The sequence below is a fragment of the Solanum lycopersicum genome, chromosome 12 (genome assembly GCF_036512215.1).
Source record: "Solanum lycopersicum chromosome 12, SLM_r2.1".
In the NCBI taxonomy this organism is placed as follows: Eukaryota; Viridiplantae; Streptophyta; class Magnoliopsida; order Solanales; family Solanaceae; genus Solanum; species Solanum lycopersicum.
In genome coordinates this window covers 68,993,940-69,009,971 of record NC_090811.1, presented here as the reverse complement: position 1 = coordinate 69,009,971, position 16,032 = coordinate 68,993,940, and the positions used below count along the sequence as shown (strand labels likewise).

Here is a 16,032-nt window from a genome sequence, read left to right as displayed (position 1 = left end):
GACTTTTCATGTTTGGTGATAGATTCATTGTGAAGTAGTCATTACTTCTTCATCTTTAATTAAACGTCTCAGGTTCGAGTCTCCTTAGTACGGACTCACGTTTGTTAAGAAGTATCAGAATGTGAAAATTTGTTGTGCGTGGATTTAGTCATACGTGGATACCGAATTTCGGGTGGAAATATAGGTATATATAGAGTAACAGTTAGGGTGTAAAAGTTGTAAAAAAAAAAAGGTGATAATTCAGATGTATTTTGATCATACTACATAGGTTTTGAGGGTGTCCATGATCTATGCACACCTTATGTTATAAAAAAAAAAATATGTTCATATTAAATCCTTTAAGAAATAGTCCCATTAATAAAACTACGTGTGGTCAAGCTTCCTTTTATTTTACATTATATTATGATACAATTGAGGGAGAATCACACCCCAAACTTTTCCCAATAAAATTTACTCATTTAGTTTCCAAAAGAGTTAATAAAAGTACATTGAAATTATTATTTCTCGTGAGTTTCGCGCTTCAATTATTCACTATTTTTTTTACCTACTTGAAACCATCACTCTTTTTATATTGAAAACACACCTCAATATTCAGTTGGTCAAATATTTGTTCTCAATCGATAGAAGGCGTGTCCAACTCAATATTAGAGCGTGTTTTAATACAAAAAGTGATAATTAAAATATAAACTCGCTAAATATAACAATTTAAATGTATTTTTAACCTCGGAAAAAAAAAACATCCAAAGGCAATGGACAACATGGAAGGATTGTTAGAAAATAACTACCACTCCCAATGCTTACTCATATCATATATATATGTATGTATATATATAGCATGTGACAAGCTAAACTTCATCTCATTTTTTTCATAAATAAATAAATTAATTAATAAATTAAATTAAAATAATTAGAAGAGTATATATATATATATATATATATAGAATCCATTACAAGCTCCTTCAAAGCTTTTTTTTTTTTCATCATTTCTCTCCTGTGACTTTTCCTCTTTGTGCTTCATGGAAAATCGAAAGGAGGTATGTTTAGATTTAATATATGAAAAATTATTTTTTAAAAAAATAAATAAATAATTTACTTTCTCCATTAATTCTTCTTATCATCTTCAAGATAGGAAACAAAATCATTTCTAAATATTGTTATATAATCCTTGGGTATTTATTCAATGATCTTTTTGAGAAAAAAAATAAATTCATGTTTAGATTGTATGATCTTTAAATGGAAAATGTAAGAGAAAATAAATGTTCTAGATTGATTTTGATAAAAATGATCTTCATGAAGATAGAGCAATTTCCCTTCTTCTTTTTTTATGAAAATTGTATTAAAAGTTCATACAATTTTCTTGATTATTTTGAAACTAATTAAATATGGAAGGAGAAAAAAAATGATTTAATGGAAAATAATAATGAAGATAGAGCAATTAATTTCCTTTTTGATTAGCTTAATGATCATGATTCATTAACTCATTCTCACTCTTTTAATTATCATTATTATCATCAGTTCAAATCACGATTACATATAGAATTTAATTATATTTTCGTGATACATTCTTTTCTATGTGAATTTATAGTTTGTTTTTATATGAAAATTGACCTTAGAATAGGTGCATGTTTCGAGAATTGCTCAATCATTTTATCTAAAAGTTTAATTTATTAAAGATAGATACTTTCATTTAATAGTTTACACGTTTAAAATATAGGTTAATTATCTATTCATATTACTCACATTCGTTGTAACTAGGGTAGAAGGGGTTCATCTGAATTTATGCTCCGACTAAATGACATTATTCTAAATTTATAGAGAAATGGTCCAAGAAAAGTGCCTCAATTTGGAGCATGGGATAACAATGGTGGGGATGGAGGAAATGCTGGTTACACTGTGGAGTTCTCAAAAGCTCGTGCCAACAAACAACATCAACCTAAAAACGGTTTAGACGTACGTCACGAGTTGAAAAATGACAAGGAACTAAACCACCATCATGAACATAAACAGAGCTTAGACACACGTCATGGGTTGAAGAACGATAAGGAAATTCAGCATCATGAACATAAACAGGGCTTAGACGCTCGTCATGGTCATGGGTTGAAAAACAACAATAAGGATATTCAGAATCATGAGTATAAACATGGTTTAGACGCACATCATGGTTATGGGATGAAAAACAACAATAAGGAAATTCAGCATCATGAGAATAAACATGGTTTAGACGCACATCACGGTCATGGGTTGAAAAACAACAATAAGGAAATTCAGCATCATGAGAATAAACATGGTGTAGACGCACATCACGGTCATGGGTTGAAAAACAATAATAAGGAAATTCAGCATCATGAAAATAAACATGGTTCAGAAGCACATCACGGTCATGGGTTGAAAAACAACAATAAAGAAATTCAGCATCATGAGCATAAACATGGTTCAGACGCACATCACAGTCATGGCTTGAAAAACAACAATAAGGAAATTCAGCATCATGAACATAAACATGGTTTAGACACACGTCATGGGTTGAAAAACGACAAGGAACCTATGCATCAACAACACAAAAATGGTTTACGCACACGCCATGGGTTAGAAAATAATCAGGAATTTCAACATCAACCGTATAAAAATGGTTTAGGCCCACGTCACGGGTTGACAAATGATCAGGAATTTCCTGGCAAGAAACAAGAGGACCCCAATATGGTAAGTGTACTTTTTTTCGAGTTTAGACGGATTTTTTTCTTGATTTTAATCATTTGATTTCTGAAGTTTCCTGACTCGACTAACCTAAAGTCACTCCAAACATACCTTATAAAGTGATAACACATCTCCCTATAGAAAGACTTTCAATTACATTCTCTTTATCTCGAACTTGAGATGCTTTGATTAAGGGTCGAGAGTTATCTTGAATTCAAGTCCGTACAGAAATAACATAAGAACCTCTTTGAATAACCATAACCAAACTCGTCAAATGTACCTTGAATTCAAATCCGTACAACAACAAACTACGACTCAGTCTCAAACAAGTTAGAATCGACTATATGAATCCTCATTGATCATGTCTGAACTTATGCATTCGTCATAGTTTCTCTAGTAAATGCTTATTTCACTTCAAAGTATATATTGCATTCAAATATCAACCAAATGGCTTATATTTTTCGAAAATGCAGAAAAATGGATACAGGTCTGTTCCTCAATTTGGAATGTGGGATCAACAAGCAACTGGAGGTGGTGCAGCAGCCAGTTACACAGTAGAATTTTCGAAGGCTCGCGTCAACAGGAAACAACACAAAAATAATGATCTTTTAGCACGACCACCTAGCATCGATCACGAGCAGGAAGATCTTAGGAAGCAGCAAGAGGATGCTTGCATGGTAAGACTTGTTACTGTCAGTGCATATAACTTAAATTCACGTACATAACATATATCTTGTCATGAACTGCCATCTCATATACACATACATAGAATTAACATCCGATGAGATTAAATTCTAAATCCGTCTCCGTGTACCAAAGAAGCAACTATAGACATATATAGTGTTAAATTAACTCCCCTGCTATCTTTACTTCATGTATTATAAGTCTACTTATAAGAAACTTTCACAAATTGCACAATATGTCTTATTTTGTTACATGAAATGCTACTTGCCAAAGTATATTAAAGGTAGTCTGATGCATTAATCTTTCACTATGTATGGGGTCCGGGATGCACTGAACTTCCACTATGTACGGTGTCCGAGGAAGAGCTGGACAACAAAACATATATACATATATTTGATTTATTTATTTATTTATTTATTTTGGACAAGGCACATACATACACAAAAATGTGTACTAACAATCACAAAAGAATCGACATTAAGTTAATGACGTAAAATTCTGAATCCGCCTCTCTGTACTAGGAAACATGTTTAGCCATAAACATTATTGAACTAATTCAAACTTTCTTGTCATCTTACCTTATGTTCTTTTTTTGTTGTGTGCAGAGGAAAAAGAATATGTTGACATACCTCAATTGTTGCATTAGGCCTTGATCATTTCCAAATGTCCAAGTGAAAAGCCTCATTTTGTAATAGTCTTGAAAGTTGCTATATATGCAAATGAACCTCACACTTTTTGTTTTCTTGAGAAATATTCTAATATTATTTCTGGAATCTATTAAAATTTTTCTGAAAAAAAAAATAGTCTTATTTACTTGAGACAAGGATCTATTTATAACATCCTTAACTTTACAAAGTAAGATAAGATTGTGTACACGTCACTCTTTTCGGATCCCACTTATAAAATTACGGTGGATATGTTGTTATAGTAAAAACATTCTTATTGTTTTGTTGTTTAATGCAGTTATATACCATATGTTATATTATTATTCTGTTGTTTAATGCAGTTTTATACACCATATGTTATTAATTATTTTTTACTCTTTGTTATTAAATATTTAATTGAAACTCACCTCGTAAAACCTTTGAAGCAAATCGCCACCAAGTAAGTTGAAATCAGCTATATAAATCCTCGTTCTATCTGTATCAATAGTTTTACACTCGCTACTAATCTACCCCTTCTTTATTCAAGTTTGAGACAAACAAGTCCACATTGACAAAGTTTTCAAACATATTAAGTGAAACTAATTCAACAGGGGTAACCTGAGAACACATGTTGAGATACTGATTCATCGAATCAAATCAAAAAGAAAAAAATGACAACATGTGATCTCAAGTTGCCCCTGTTGAATACCTCCACCAAGAAAATTCAATATTGATTGCCTATCAACTTATTTGATTTAGATTAGATATTTATAGTAAGGTTAGTATAGATAGTATTTCAACTGTGTACTACTACTAGTTGGTACTTTTTTTAGGACAATATTTTTGAAATTTTTCTTTGCTATAATAAAAGTACAACTTGTTGTACTCCACATAGTGTTACTTCATAGTTTCTATTTGTACTACAAATAATTCCAAGTTAGAGTGTTGGGAGCCATAAGTTTTCCTTTTTATTTACATTCAGAATTTAATTTCAATATACTATAGTATCGATGATCGACTATAACAACATTGGCCACAAAAATCTAAAAAACGACTCTGCTGGGGATCGAACCCAGAATCTCTGGTTTCGTAGACCAGCGCCTTATCCATTGGGCCACAAAGTCTACTTGTTGACTGGTAATTGTTAGTATAATTAAGGTTTTTTCTTATTTCAAAAGTGAAGTATTTAAATGTATTTTCTTGTCTTGGTATTCCAGCTTTAGTCCTTTGTTTATGTCCTATGGACGAATAAGCTTTATCATATCTCGAGTAGAAGGTCTATCAGAAATAGTTTCATTACCTTTTAAAGTGATAGGGGTAAAGTCTGCACACACACTGCTCTGGTCATACTTATGAAATCATAGCTTAGCTTATACGTTGTTGATTAAGTTCATCATGATAAACAACCAAAGAGTAACTTCACACAAAATGTATTAGCAAAGCTTGAATAGTTATGCTTTTGACAAACTTATATAAAATTAGAAAATGAAATCAAGAATCTTGATTCAGTTGTACATGCCATTGTTTTCTTCTACCAATTCAAAGGAAAAGTATCAAAACTTCTGCACTCACAAATACGAATTCATGTGCTTTTCAGAAGAGATAACAGAAAGGGAAGAGTTGAGTTCAATATGCACACTAGTTGTGTTTATATGACAAGTTCAACCCTTGCGGGCTAAAGCAGCTGCAATTCCACCAACCAAAACTCCAACAGCAGTAGCAGCAATGCCGATGCCAATAACTCCATCTGTTTCAGACATGGCGATATGCATATCATTAATCAACTCTTTCTTCAAGAAACGATATACGATCAAAAAAGAAGAGTTCCATTTTGCTACCTTTGGTAATTTTCTCTTCAATTGTTTTCTTGAGGGTCAAGGCCTGCCTCCAATCCGGCGCAATCTGTAGATTTACTAATTTAGGAGAAATGACGATTGCCAATAAAAAGAACTTGTGTATGCATGTGAATAATGAAAGCAACAGAATTGCACGAATGCACTTCCAAGCAATGCAATTTCATTAAAGATGTGCTGAAATTAATGTCAAGGGTGGAGCAAAGGTAAAATAAAGATAAAACCTCCAAACAACGATCAACAAGCTGCCTGCTTCTTGGAAAGTCCCCGCTTCTATAGTAACCAACAGCCAGAAGATAAAGCTTTTCCCTCATTTGCAAGGGACTGCTACTGCCACCCAAAGAAGCTGCAAATGACAAAATAAGTAATGAACTGCTAGGGAAGGAGAAGGTAAAAAAGAAGTAAACGTGAAAAGGAATATGCACTAGGAAAATGTAATAGCTCAAAGCATTCAGGAAATTCTTTATGAAACTCCCTCAGTTCAGGGAAAGGAAATGTCAAGGACAAATGCATGATGCAGCGTGTAGCCAAAAGGAGAAGGAAGGGAAGAAGAAAAAGTTCAATAGCTCTATATACTGACCTTCAAGCATTGCTATCCCACGCTGTATATCTTCAGGCCTTCTTGAGTGAACAAGAGCCCAAGATAAACGCATAATGCATTCACTTTTAAGGTCATCAGATGAACCTTTTTCAGCCTCAGCAACTTCACGTTCACAACCCTGTAGACATATTGCAACTTCAATATTCAAATACTAATTAAAAGCCAAAAGGATTGCAAGAATATTCTGAATCAGTTTACATAACATCATTGCGTATGGAACTGCAAATCATTTAGATGTTCCACGGGCTATCTCCTGATTTAATTCCAGAAAGATCCACAAAGAAAATTTCTGCAGGCTTGTACTGCATCTTAACCATTTTATAAGCGAGAAAAATTGCTGGAAAATGTACTGCTTATGGTGCTAACTCATATTGTTGGGTTTCAAATGTGCACAAAAGGAATTAAAATCAGAAAAGTAAAGATCCTCAAGTCACTGCCCACTATCATGATGCAACACTTGAAATCATGTACCACAGCTTGCTTTCTACATAACGGAGCAAGGATAATTGACTGAATATTTTGTCTAGCCTCGACTTTTAATTGACTATATCAGTCTTAGACCATTATTAAGTAGTCAACCTTTAAATTCCGTTTAGAAGTACTCGTATTTCTGTCCAAAAACCAAACTTCAATTGCAGAAAAAAGAAAGTAAGCAAATGATTTCAATCAGTAAACAGCTTATAATTTAGTATCGAAGTTTCCAGGATATAATTAGAACTGTAAAATGAAGAGAGTCCTATGTGAAATAATGTTTGCTTTGCTTTTGCTCATGTTTCTATTCCGCAAAATAGCCAAATCACCAAAGTTAATACAGAATTAAAGGATACAGAATGAAAAAGTTTGTAAACTAAGTAGCATGCTCGTCTTCTCCCATGCTCTCCTTCTATAAAATAGAATATATGAGAAGCTACTTACTATTATTGGAGTGAAGTGCACCGAAATGTTATAAATCTAAAGCAAAATTTATATAGATGACTAGTATATCCAACCCCAACTAGGTTGGAGGGAGTTGAGGCATGGTTAGTTGATTGATTGTGTGGCAATCAGGTTTGAATACTTATGCCACTTCAATTTTACATTTTGTAAGTTACCTAAATTAGGATCTTTGAACTGTTTCTACATATTTTAACTCTTACTCTTGGACTTGGGATCTTTCACTATGAAAATCTATGTTTCCCATCACAAATAGAAACACGTCAAACAATTTAACAACATGACTCATAAACCTTACTTCTAAATAAGGACAGTCAGTAAATTAACTATGCTTCCTAACTAATGAGGATGAACTATATAAATCCCTCCGTACCGGTTCTTCTCTATTCAGACATTCTGGATAAAGAAAAACTTATCAAATACCAGAACTTAACAACAAACCATGAAACTTCAATTCTAGCTAAGAATAATAACCAAAATCCATTTCACTTCAATCCAAACTAATTAGCATCTAACAAATTGATTGCTTTAGCTTAAATTTTCCGTTTCAAGTGTTTCTAGGCTAACAAACATATTAAATTCTATATTTCCTCTTTCATCTATCAGATCAAAAATACCACCGATTTCAACATATAATCCTTTTTTAAAAATGTATACTACTCAACCTATCACGCAAAAGCTAGGGCACCGGACCAACAAGATATTGAGCAACTTTGATTACAAAAAGTGTCCTTTTAGTATTTGTACCTTTAGCAGTGACACGTGACACCCCTCGTACCAAGGTAAATCCGCTCCTACCAACACACCACCCTCCCCAGACTCCACTAGTGAGATTACAAAGGATATGTTGTTATCGTTGTTACATTTAACCTAAATTACATCTCTAAGCTCAATTTACAGACTTGATTAAGCATCTTATTCAAAAATGGTTTCTTCTTAAAAACAGATAACAGAACAAAAACAAAAAAAGGTACAATTTTTATATTAACAACGCTCGATGAGTTCCTTATAAGCTCAATTTCAACTAATCATAGAATCAAATACACAAATCACAGAGACATTCAGATAGAAATCTACCGCAGTTCTCTAGTAAACGCTCAAATCTGTCAATCAAATCAAATAAGAATCGCAAAAAAAAAAAAAAACTTACAGCGACTATATCAGAGTCGCACCAAGGAATTTGATCTCCGCCGGTGAAGAAATCGCCGATTGAATCGAAGAATTTTCCGATTTTCGCATCCATTTTGTTGAAATTGTTCGAAAGGAGAGGGAAATGTGGCTAAATATGTAAAGTAGAAAGTGACAAAAAATAAATACTATAGAATAATACAGCTTCTTAGTTAAGTTTTTTTGCTTAGAAACTAAGGCAAATAATACTCAAACAAAACCGTGTGCCAATATTTCGATAAAATGATCAAAATAGTCCTTAGCGTCGGAGAATAGATTGTTTTAGTAGATTACATAAATTATTTGTGAAATTTCAAATATTCGAACTCTAACAAGCTCTGTTTAGAGTTTTAGTTATAAAAATTTTAAACTTCAGTATTGGATATTGAAATTGTTCTGTGTTTTAATTGAGGGTATCTTTTTTTTTTATAGAAAAGTTAATTTTGCTTTAAAAAATATTTAATAAGCTTGTTAGATTTTTTCATTTTCAAAATTAGAGAGAAGGAGATTATAAAAAAAGTAATCAAACATTCACTAATAAAATAAAAATTTAAATAGTTAATATATTATGTTATTAAAATTCTCTTAATATCTCTACTTATGTTCGATGATCTATTAATATTCGTAAAATGATCAAGAGATATTATAATTGAAAGCACTTGAATTAGTAAAAAGAAAATAAAGTAATTTTCAATTTAGAATTTTGCAAATAAAGAGGAGATTATCCAAGGATATCATGTAGTTAATATGTAACTAGTTCTTCTTTAATTAAAGATTTTAAATTTTCAATATTAAATTTTTTTAATAAAATTACTTCTTTTGAATAAATTTATGCGATGCAAATCACAATTATTTGAACTATAGTCTATAGCAACATACGAATATGTAAGATATGTTACATGACAAACAAATAATACGTTGTAATAGATGAGAGTTTTAAGCAAAAACATTTAAACTTAATTTACATCCTTAAATCATTCTTATTAACAAAAAAGTCTCTCAATTATTTAAAATTTAACAACTTTCATTCTTTTGTTAAAATTTATCAAAAATTAACAATCTCTTCATAAAAACGTGTACAATTTATACTATTCTCAACAAAATTTCCTAAATCACTTACATCTAAAATATTACTATAATCTTTTTTAGCAACAACGTTTGCAATATGTCTTCCTTTATTAGCAATTTTGTTTTCCTTTGATTTTTGATTTGTAAAATGCCGTTGAAACATTTTCTTCTCATTAAATCTATAGAAAATGGTATCGATCGAATACTTTTACTTTCAATAATGAAGAATGAAACTTGAACGCCTTAATTTTAAGAAATTCTTTTGAAATCTTTTGTTAACTAGTAATGAAATTATAGAAAAAAAAGTTTTTCATGAAGAATAATAGAAAATTTATGTGAAATTCACTAATTTTTTGATAACTTTTTATAAAAGAATGAAAGTCGTTAAATTTAAATTTAAGAATGTAATTTAAATTAGGACTATATGTTTTTAGTTAAAACTAGGGTTATTATTGCTTTAATTAGACGTGTCACATTCAAGGGTTGAACATAAAATAACCTTGGTAAAAAATATTTTGTCATATCATATCTTATACTATACAAATTCAAAATATAATCAAACTCTAATATAAATTTCGGAAAAAAAAACACACATACATGACATCATTCGAATATATAAAACATAGAGAGTTAAAATACTCTTCAAGATACCCAAATCTCTTCAACTCTCTCCCCTATAGTTTTTGTATTCTTCCCCTCTTTAGTTCACCAAATTTCTTCCCTTTTTTGCTTCCTGAAATTAGTAATCAGTGCGATGTATGTCAATTTTGAGTTATAGATTATGCTTATACTCTCTCTTTCTTCTTTCTGTACATGTATTTATGTTCCAATTTTTGTTCTTTGTATACAGATGCACAAAGGGGCGCTTCAATCTTCGCATTCTCCGCTGATTTGGGGTTCGAATTTTGAGTTAATAAGTAAAAGGGGTTAACGAAAAACCCAGAGAAATTTGACGAGAGATCATGGAAGGTATCGTTTTTTTTTAAAAAAAAGTTATCGTTTTTTCCTTTGTTATTAGCTAGCTAGATCAATTTTGGAATCTGAGTATGTTACATGTTGTTCAATTTAGTTTCCGTTTCATGGAAAGTTACAATCTTGGGTGCTGTTTTGGAATCTTGAATTTGGGTTTTAGAGGTCTAAGTTTCATCAGATTATATTGCTATTTTTTTAAATTTCAAGCCAGCTTAAGTGCAACTTGACTAGTTACATGGGTTAGTGGCTGCTGCTACCTTCCAACGATACATGTATAGGGTAACTCTGTCTAGAAATTACATAGTGTTTTTGCCTCTGCTGACTGCTGGAATTTGAACTTAAGATCTCATGGTTCTTAATTCCATTTTATTGACCATGAGGCCACACTTTTGGGGTGCTATTTTAGCTTGCTACTCCCGGCTTTGACTTGACGTAGAGTTTATGGAAGTAAAGAAAGACTTGTGAATTTGTGGTGGTCTTAAACTAAAGATATGTAGGTAGTACCAAAATATCCATTAATTTTGTGGACTTACACTTGTCATCTAGAAAGTTAGAATTAATGAGTACCCAGGAAAAGGAAGTAAGATAAATAAATTGAAAAGGAGGGAGCATAAGTTACGCCTGGTACTATGGATGACTACTTTTCTGCATCGTGGTTAGTTGTGGATTTTGCTTTCCACCCTAATCAACTAGATAGGTTTTTTTCCTTTGGTTTGAAAATTAGATCTCTCAAATAATGCTTATGAATTTGTTCAATTTATAGTTGGACCTACTGGTGTTGGAACTTGGAACAATTGATTGTGATCTTTATTTCCAGCTTGTGTCATTGTTGGCTTTATTAATTTCTTTTATCCATACTCTAGATTCACATGAAATACATTCTGAAGATGATAAAGGTCATGTTGGGAAACTCAAGGCAAGAATAATGAAGACACCTGCACAACTTGAAGGTCTTGAGAAATTCTATCAGGGTAACAACTCTTACTAACTTTTTCTTGTTTTGCAATAAGCTTCTATGCTGTATGTTATTTCAAATATAACTATGAGAGAACTTGCAAAATTTCAGAGCATAAGTATCCTACAGAGTCAATGAAATTGGAGGTGGCACAGTCATTGGGATTAACAGAAAAGCAGGTTTCTGGGTGGTTTTGTCATAGGCGGTTGAAAGACAAGAGGCTATCGAGTCGGGAAACAAATGCAAAAGGAAGACAAGATCGTTCAAGCGGTGTCATTCAGGACCGTGGCAGCGGTTTTAGACAGGATTCTTGTGGAAGTACTAAGCAAGGAGATGATAAATATTTTGATCATCGGGAAGTTGAGAGTAGAAGATTAACTGGGCCAGAAGTCTCAACTGCGGATGTGACGCGTGAAGCTGACACTAGGTATAGAGCAGAGTCTAACCTCATGGAGGACACACCTTCAGGAAGTAGCTCTTCCTTACGTGATGCACGTTTTTCACAAAACGTAGAATCATTTGATATGGCAACTTCAAGATACCTACCAGGTAATGAACCTACTGATCTCAAGTGTGTGAAACCAAGGACTGGCCCATCAGGGTATCTAAAAGTGAAAGCAAAGGTAGAAAATGCTTCAATTACTGCTGTGAAGAGGCAATTGGGAAGTCTCTACCGCCAGGATGGTCCACTACTTGGTGTAGTATTTGACCAGCTTCCACAGGGTGCTTTTGAATCATCAGTGCAAACTCCTGTTGACGGTGAGTTAAAATGGTTGCTTCTCTTTCATTGTTGACCTTTTTTAAGTCTTTTTTCATCCATTCATTTCATTGACTTGTGAGTGAGCATGCCTTTCTCTCCCAGAAGAAGCTTTGTGTCCTTAAAGCATGCTAATTCTGTTCCTACTTAGTTTGTTTTTTTTGAGAACTAATTCAGTCCCTATTTAGTTTAGCTTTTGATTTTAGATTTTGTTGTGCTTCTATACAACTAAAACACTTCTCTCATCATATGGCTCTGTGAAAGTTTATGTACAGTTTCGTAAGGAACAACATATTTTTGTATATAGAACAGTTCTTTTTTATGTTTAAAAAATAATTATGACAACAGTGTTTATTTTATAAGAAATGCTAAAATGATCCTGATTACTTAACAAAATCAGCTCATATTGGCAATATTGTTAAATTTGGATTACGACAAAAGCTGATTCTGTTCTTTAGGTTTTATAAGAGCGGTAATTATGAATTTAATGGATTAGGGTCCTCTTGTCTCCTATCTGCAAGTTGTGAAGTCCCTTTTTCCATTTTCTGTTGATACTATGGGGTTTATTTTGTGCTAGTCTTTTTATTGAGGTCATCTTAAACACATGCTTGTATATCCAGAATTACGTGTTTGTCTGCTCTTAATTGAGTTGGCAGAACAAAGCTGAGAACCTTGTAAACTTTAATTTGGTTCATATCTTTTGAGAGGAATAAATTAAAATTTTAATAATATTTTATCAACTTCGATGTGCCCATTATCGTAATTTTGTGTTGATTGAAACTTTCACGTACACAAGTACATGGTGTGTAACATCCTCTATTATTCAGATTAATTTTTGTTTAGATGTAAAAAGAGTGAGGGTTATTTGTTGCTGAATGAGTGAAGTTCTTTTTGCCATGTCTAATACCACTTCTACTCAGCATTGTACTTCATTTTCAAGTTTTTATGCTTGAGCATGCATCTTTTTTTTTGGTTTTTGCATCTCATTGTGGATTCTTAAAGTGTAGTTTAGTGTCTAATACAGAGAGTTGCTGACTTTTACTTTCATATTAATGTTTGTCAGACCCTATATATTCTGGAGAACCTGTTCCAGATCTTACACCAGATTTCACTAAAGTCGACAAGCGATCCAATTCATGCATAGTAAGTGGATCTTGTGCAACTTGATCTTAGTGATTTGGTAAACTTTGATTTCATAGTTCTCAACCATGAACTTACTGCATTATATACAGGAGTGCTTGATTTGTGTCAAGTTGATAATTAATTGAATTTAGACTAGGAATTTTATGTATATCGTTTACTCTTGTGACAACAGTTGCTGATATACTTCAGTCAACTGATCTTTTAAATGAATAATGTGAAGGAAGTACCAATCATAGAACTGTGGTATAGCAACACTACACAAAAGAATCATGTAGGGCTATTAATTTGAACTTCTCTTTTGTTTAGATATTTTGCATTGGACCATGGATATACCTTTTTTAAAAAAGAATCATCCACCGTGGAGGAAAACTTGTTTTAGCGAGACCTTACCTATCTCGAGGTTTTAAATATCTTTACATTTTTCTACTGGCTCAAATGTGAATGGGTTGAGATAAAATTGTGCTTTATTTAGTGCCTCCTGCCCTACCATATCTAGATCTTACAATCAAGGTTAAAGCACTTAAGTCAATCTGTTGAATTACCTACTCTGCTTTTACATTGGTCCAATAGGGGTATGGATCCATTTCCAAGATAAACTCTCATGGCTCTGATTTGGATGGTGCAAACTTAAAAAAGTCAAACAAGTCTTCTCATCCTGAATATTACATCAACCAAAAGCCTGATCGGAATTCCTCTATGCACAATGGTGATCGGTACTATCTTGGGCGGAACTCGTCGATAGAGATGCGCAAAGATTCTGGAAGAGAAGTGGCAGTTGATGGCAGATGCAACTATAAGCTTATGGCTAAACATGATGGTGCAGCCAATCCTGGCTCTAGTGGTGGTTTTCAAAGTTCCTACATTGGAAAAGTCAACAGGGAGCAGGTGACTGCTAGGTTCACTAGCCGTGATGGCTTGAGCCTTGACATTGCGGAGGAGGAAGATCTTCAATGCAAGCCTTCAAATTTTGTCCATAAGGGAAGTAAGCAACATTATTGTCCAGAGAGAGAGCTCTCCAGTACAGTTGAAAAGGTATAATGCCATTCTTGTGCTGTGCTTCTTTGTTATCCAGCTATATCTAGATAATTTTACCTTGATTGTGATATATAGGATTACATCCATGTGGACCGACCAACCGTTGATGAAGATTATAATGAAGATCATGTGAAGATACAGTGGGAGAAGGAAATGAGGGTAAGCTTTTCAGCTCATGTTAGTATGTTACTATTTGTAATTCCTTTAGATAAAGATATGGTCATTTGAACTCTTTGAATACGAAATATTTTGAAGGTTGCCAAAAGAGCAACGGATGAGGAAGCTCCTAACCATCAAGAGTATGTGAGGAAAGCATCAGTGACTAGAATGCCATCCCAGACAAATCATCAGATAAGGTTTGGCCATGTTTAAGACCTTGGTTTCTAATCTAATGTGCATCTATATTTGAACGTATATGGCTCTATCTTGAGATGTTTGACTGAGATATCAAGGTTTTGGAGAATCATATTTAGTTCAATGGCTTTTGCTGAAACAATTTTAAAGATAGATTTGTGATGTAAAGTACAGAAGAATGCATGGTAGAAAGTTCTGCCTCTCATAAGTGATTTATGTCTCCTGTCTCCAACTCCATTACCTTGTCTTGTGCATTCATAGTAGGTTTACTTATGACACTTCTGAACAACGTACGGTCCTCTGTACATTGTGCATAGCATAGTGTTCAAACACAAACATTTGTAGCCATTACTGAGTGTGTCAAGTTCTGCTGTCTTGTATTTGTCGGTGTGATAGTAAAGATGTGAAGAATGTCTTTTACCTTCTATATATGACAAAAGTGAAACTAGTAACCTGAAATGACTGGTTCCGATAATGTGAATTATTTGCAATGCTGATGTATATAAGTTAAATGTTTTTAACAATTGTCTTCATTGTTATGCTAACAATGATACTCTCTGTGTTCGTTCTAGTTTTGCTGCAGAGATGTCATCTAGCTTTAGTGAAGATGACAAAACAGAAGAAACCAGTTCTTTTGAGGATTGAGAGATTTACAGTTTCCAGAGAAAAGTTAAAAAGTGCAGAAGCTGTAGTGATTCTTGAATTCCTATTTGTTGATAGCTTAAGTTACTTTGGATTTGTACAGTTCAAAACAACTTATAATGCTCTCATCAGTACACCAGCATGTGAAATTGAACAACTTTGGTCTCTGTACAGTAAAAGTAGTAGTACTTTTTTTTAAAATGTAGTAGCTGGATGCTGAAATTAGAAGAATATTGAATTTTATATTGACATTTAAGCTTTAGATTCAATGAGAAATTGATCAAAATAAACCTTCATCTCTTGCTGCTCGGACTCATTAAAAATTTTGCTAGGTGTGTGTCAGATTCTCCTAAAGTAGTGTATTTTGGAGGATATGATATTGTGATAACAATTGTGGACAGTTTTGGAGAGTTTGAGTAATATTGGATATTTATAAAAGGTGTCATTCGACATAACGCTTCGATTAAATCTTGATTCTAAATAAACTTGATTTTGAATTTTGATGATAAAAACTATTGGTTCTCTCTGAC

General features: G+C 32.8%; 3 protein-coding genes and 1 non-coding gene across 4 annotated transcripts; 2 read left to right on the top strand and 2 right to left on the bottom strand.

The window, feature by feature from the left end:
* Positions 1–893: 893 nt before the first annotated feature.
* LOC101255675 (uncharacterized) lies at positions 894–4,179 on the top strand. Its single transcript, XM_004252839.5, has 4 exons — positions 894–1,034; positions 1,816–2,700; positions 3,168–3,371; positions 3,984–4,179. Exons 1-4 carry the CDS (start codon positions 1,017–1,019, stop codon positions 4,029–4,031), a joined length of 1,155 nt encoding a protein of 384 aa, XP_004252887.1. The 5' UTR covers positions 894–1,016; the 3' UTR covers positions 4,032–4,179.
* An 894-nt stretch (positions 4,180–5,073) lies between these two features.
* TRNAR-ACG (transfer RNA arginine (anticodon ACG)) lies at positions 5,074–5,146 on the bottom strand. The gene has a single exon. It is a non-coding gene; the product is annotated as a tRNA-Arg (tRNA).
* Positions 5,147–5,479: 333 nt separating this feature from the next.
* LOC101255974 (mitochondrial fission 1 protein A) lies at positions 5,480–8,891 on the bottom strand. Its single transcript, XM_004252840.5, has 5 exons — positions 8,560–8,891; positions 6,456–6,594; positions 6,100–6,221; positions 5,861–5,924; positions 5,480–5,769 (listed from the first exon to the last, which is right to left on the bottom strand). Exons 1-5 carry the CDS (start codon positions 8,650–8,652, stop codon positions 5,684–5,686), a joined length of 504 nt encoding a protein of 167 aa, XP_004252888.1. The 5' UTR covers positions 8,653–8,891; the 3' UTR covers positions 5,480–5,683.
* Positions 8,892–10,233: 1,342 nt separating this feature from the next.
* On the top strand, positions 10,234–15,796 carry LOC101256269 (homeobox-DDT domain protein RLT1-like). Its single transcript, XM_004252841.4, has 9 exons — positions 10,234–10,400; positions 10,495–10,613; positions 11,480–11,587; positions 11,683–12,330; positions 13,392–13,471; positions 14,042–14,503; positions 14,582–14,665; positions 14,762–14,862; positions 15,433–15,796. Exons 2-9 carry the CDS (start codon positions 10,607–10,609, stop codon positions 15,503–15,505), a joined length of 1,563 nt encoding a protein of 520 aa, XP_004252889.1. The 5' UTR covers positions 10,234–10,400; positions 10,495–10,606; the 3' UTR covers positions 15,506–15,796.
* Positions 15,797–16,032: the final 236 nt, after the last annotated feature.

Excerpts from the sequence above, each read along its gene's own strand:
- LOC101255675 (XM_004252839.5), top strand. Across the intron at positions 2,701-3,167 it reads AACAAGAGGACCCCAATATG|AAAAATGGATACAGGTCTGT; the intron begins GTAAGTGTACTT and ends TCGAAAATGCAG. Across the intron at positions 3,372-3,983 it reads AGCAAGAGGATGCTTGCATG|AGGAAAAAGAATATGTTGAC; the intron begins GTAAGACTTGTT and ends TGTTGTGTGCAG.
- LOC101255974 (XM_004252840.5), bottom strand. The coding sequence starts at position 8,652 with ATGGATGCGAAAATCGGAAAATTCTTCGATTCAATCGGCGATTTCTTC. Across the intron at positions 5,925-6,099 it reads TTGTTGATCGTTGTTTGGAG|ATTGCGCCGGATTGGAGGCA; the intron begins GTTTTATCTTTA and ends GTAAATCTACAG. Across the intron at positions 5,770-5,860 it reads TGAAGAGAAAATTACCAAAG|ATGGAGTTATTGGCATCGGC; the intron begins GTAGCAAAATGG and ends TGTCTGAAACAG.
- LOC101256269 (XM_004252841.4), top strand. Across the intron at positions 11,588-11,682 it reads TCTTGAGAAATTCTATCAGG|AGCATAAGTATCCTACAGAG; the intron begins GTAACAACTCTT and ends GCAAAATTTCAG. Across the intron at positions 13,472-14,041 it reads AGCGATCCAATTCATGCATA|GGGTATGGATCCATTTCCAA; the intron begins GTAAGTGGATCT and ends TTGGTCCAATAG.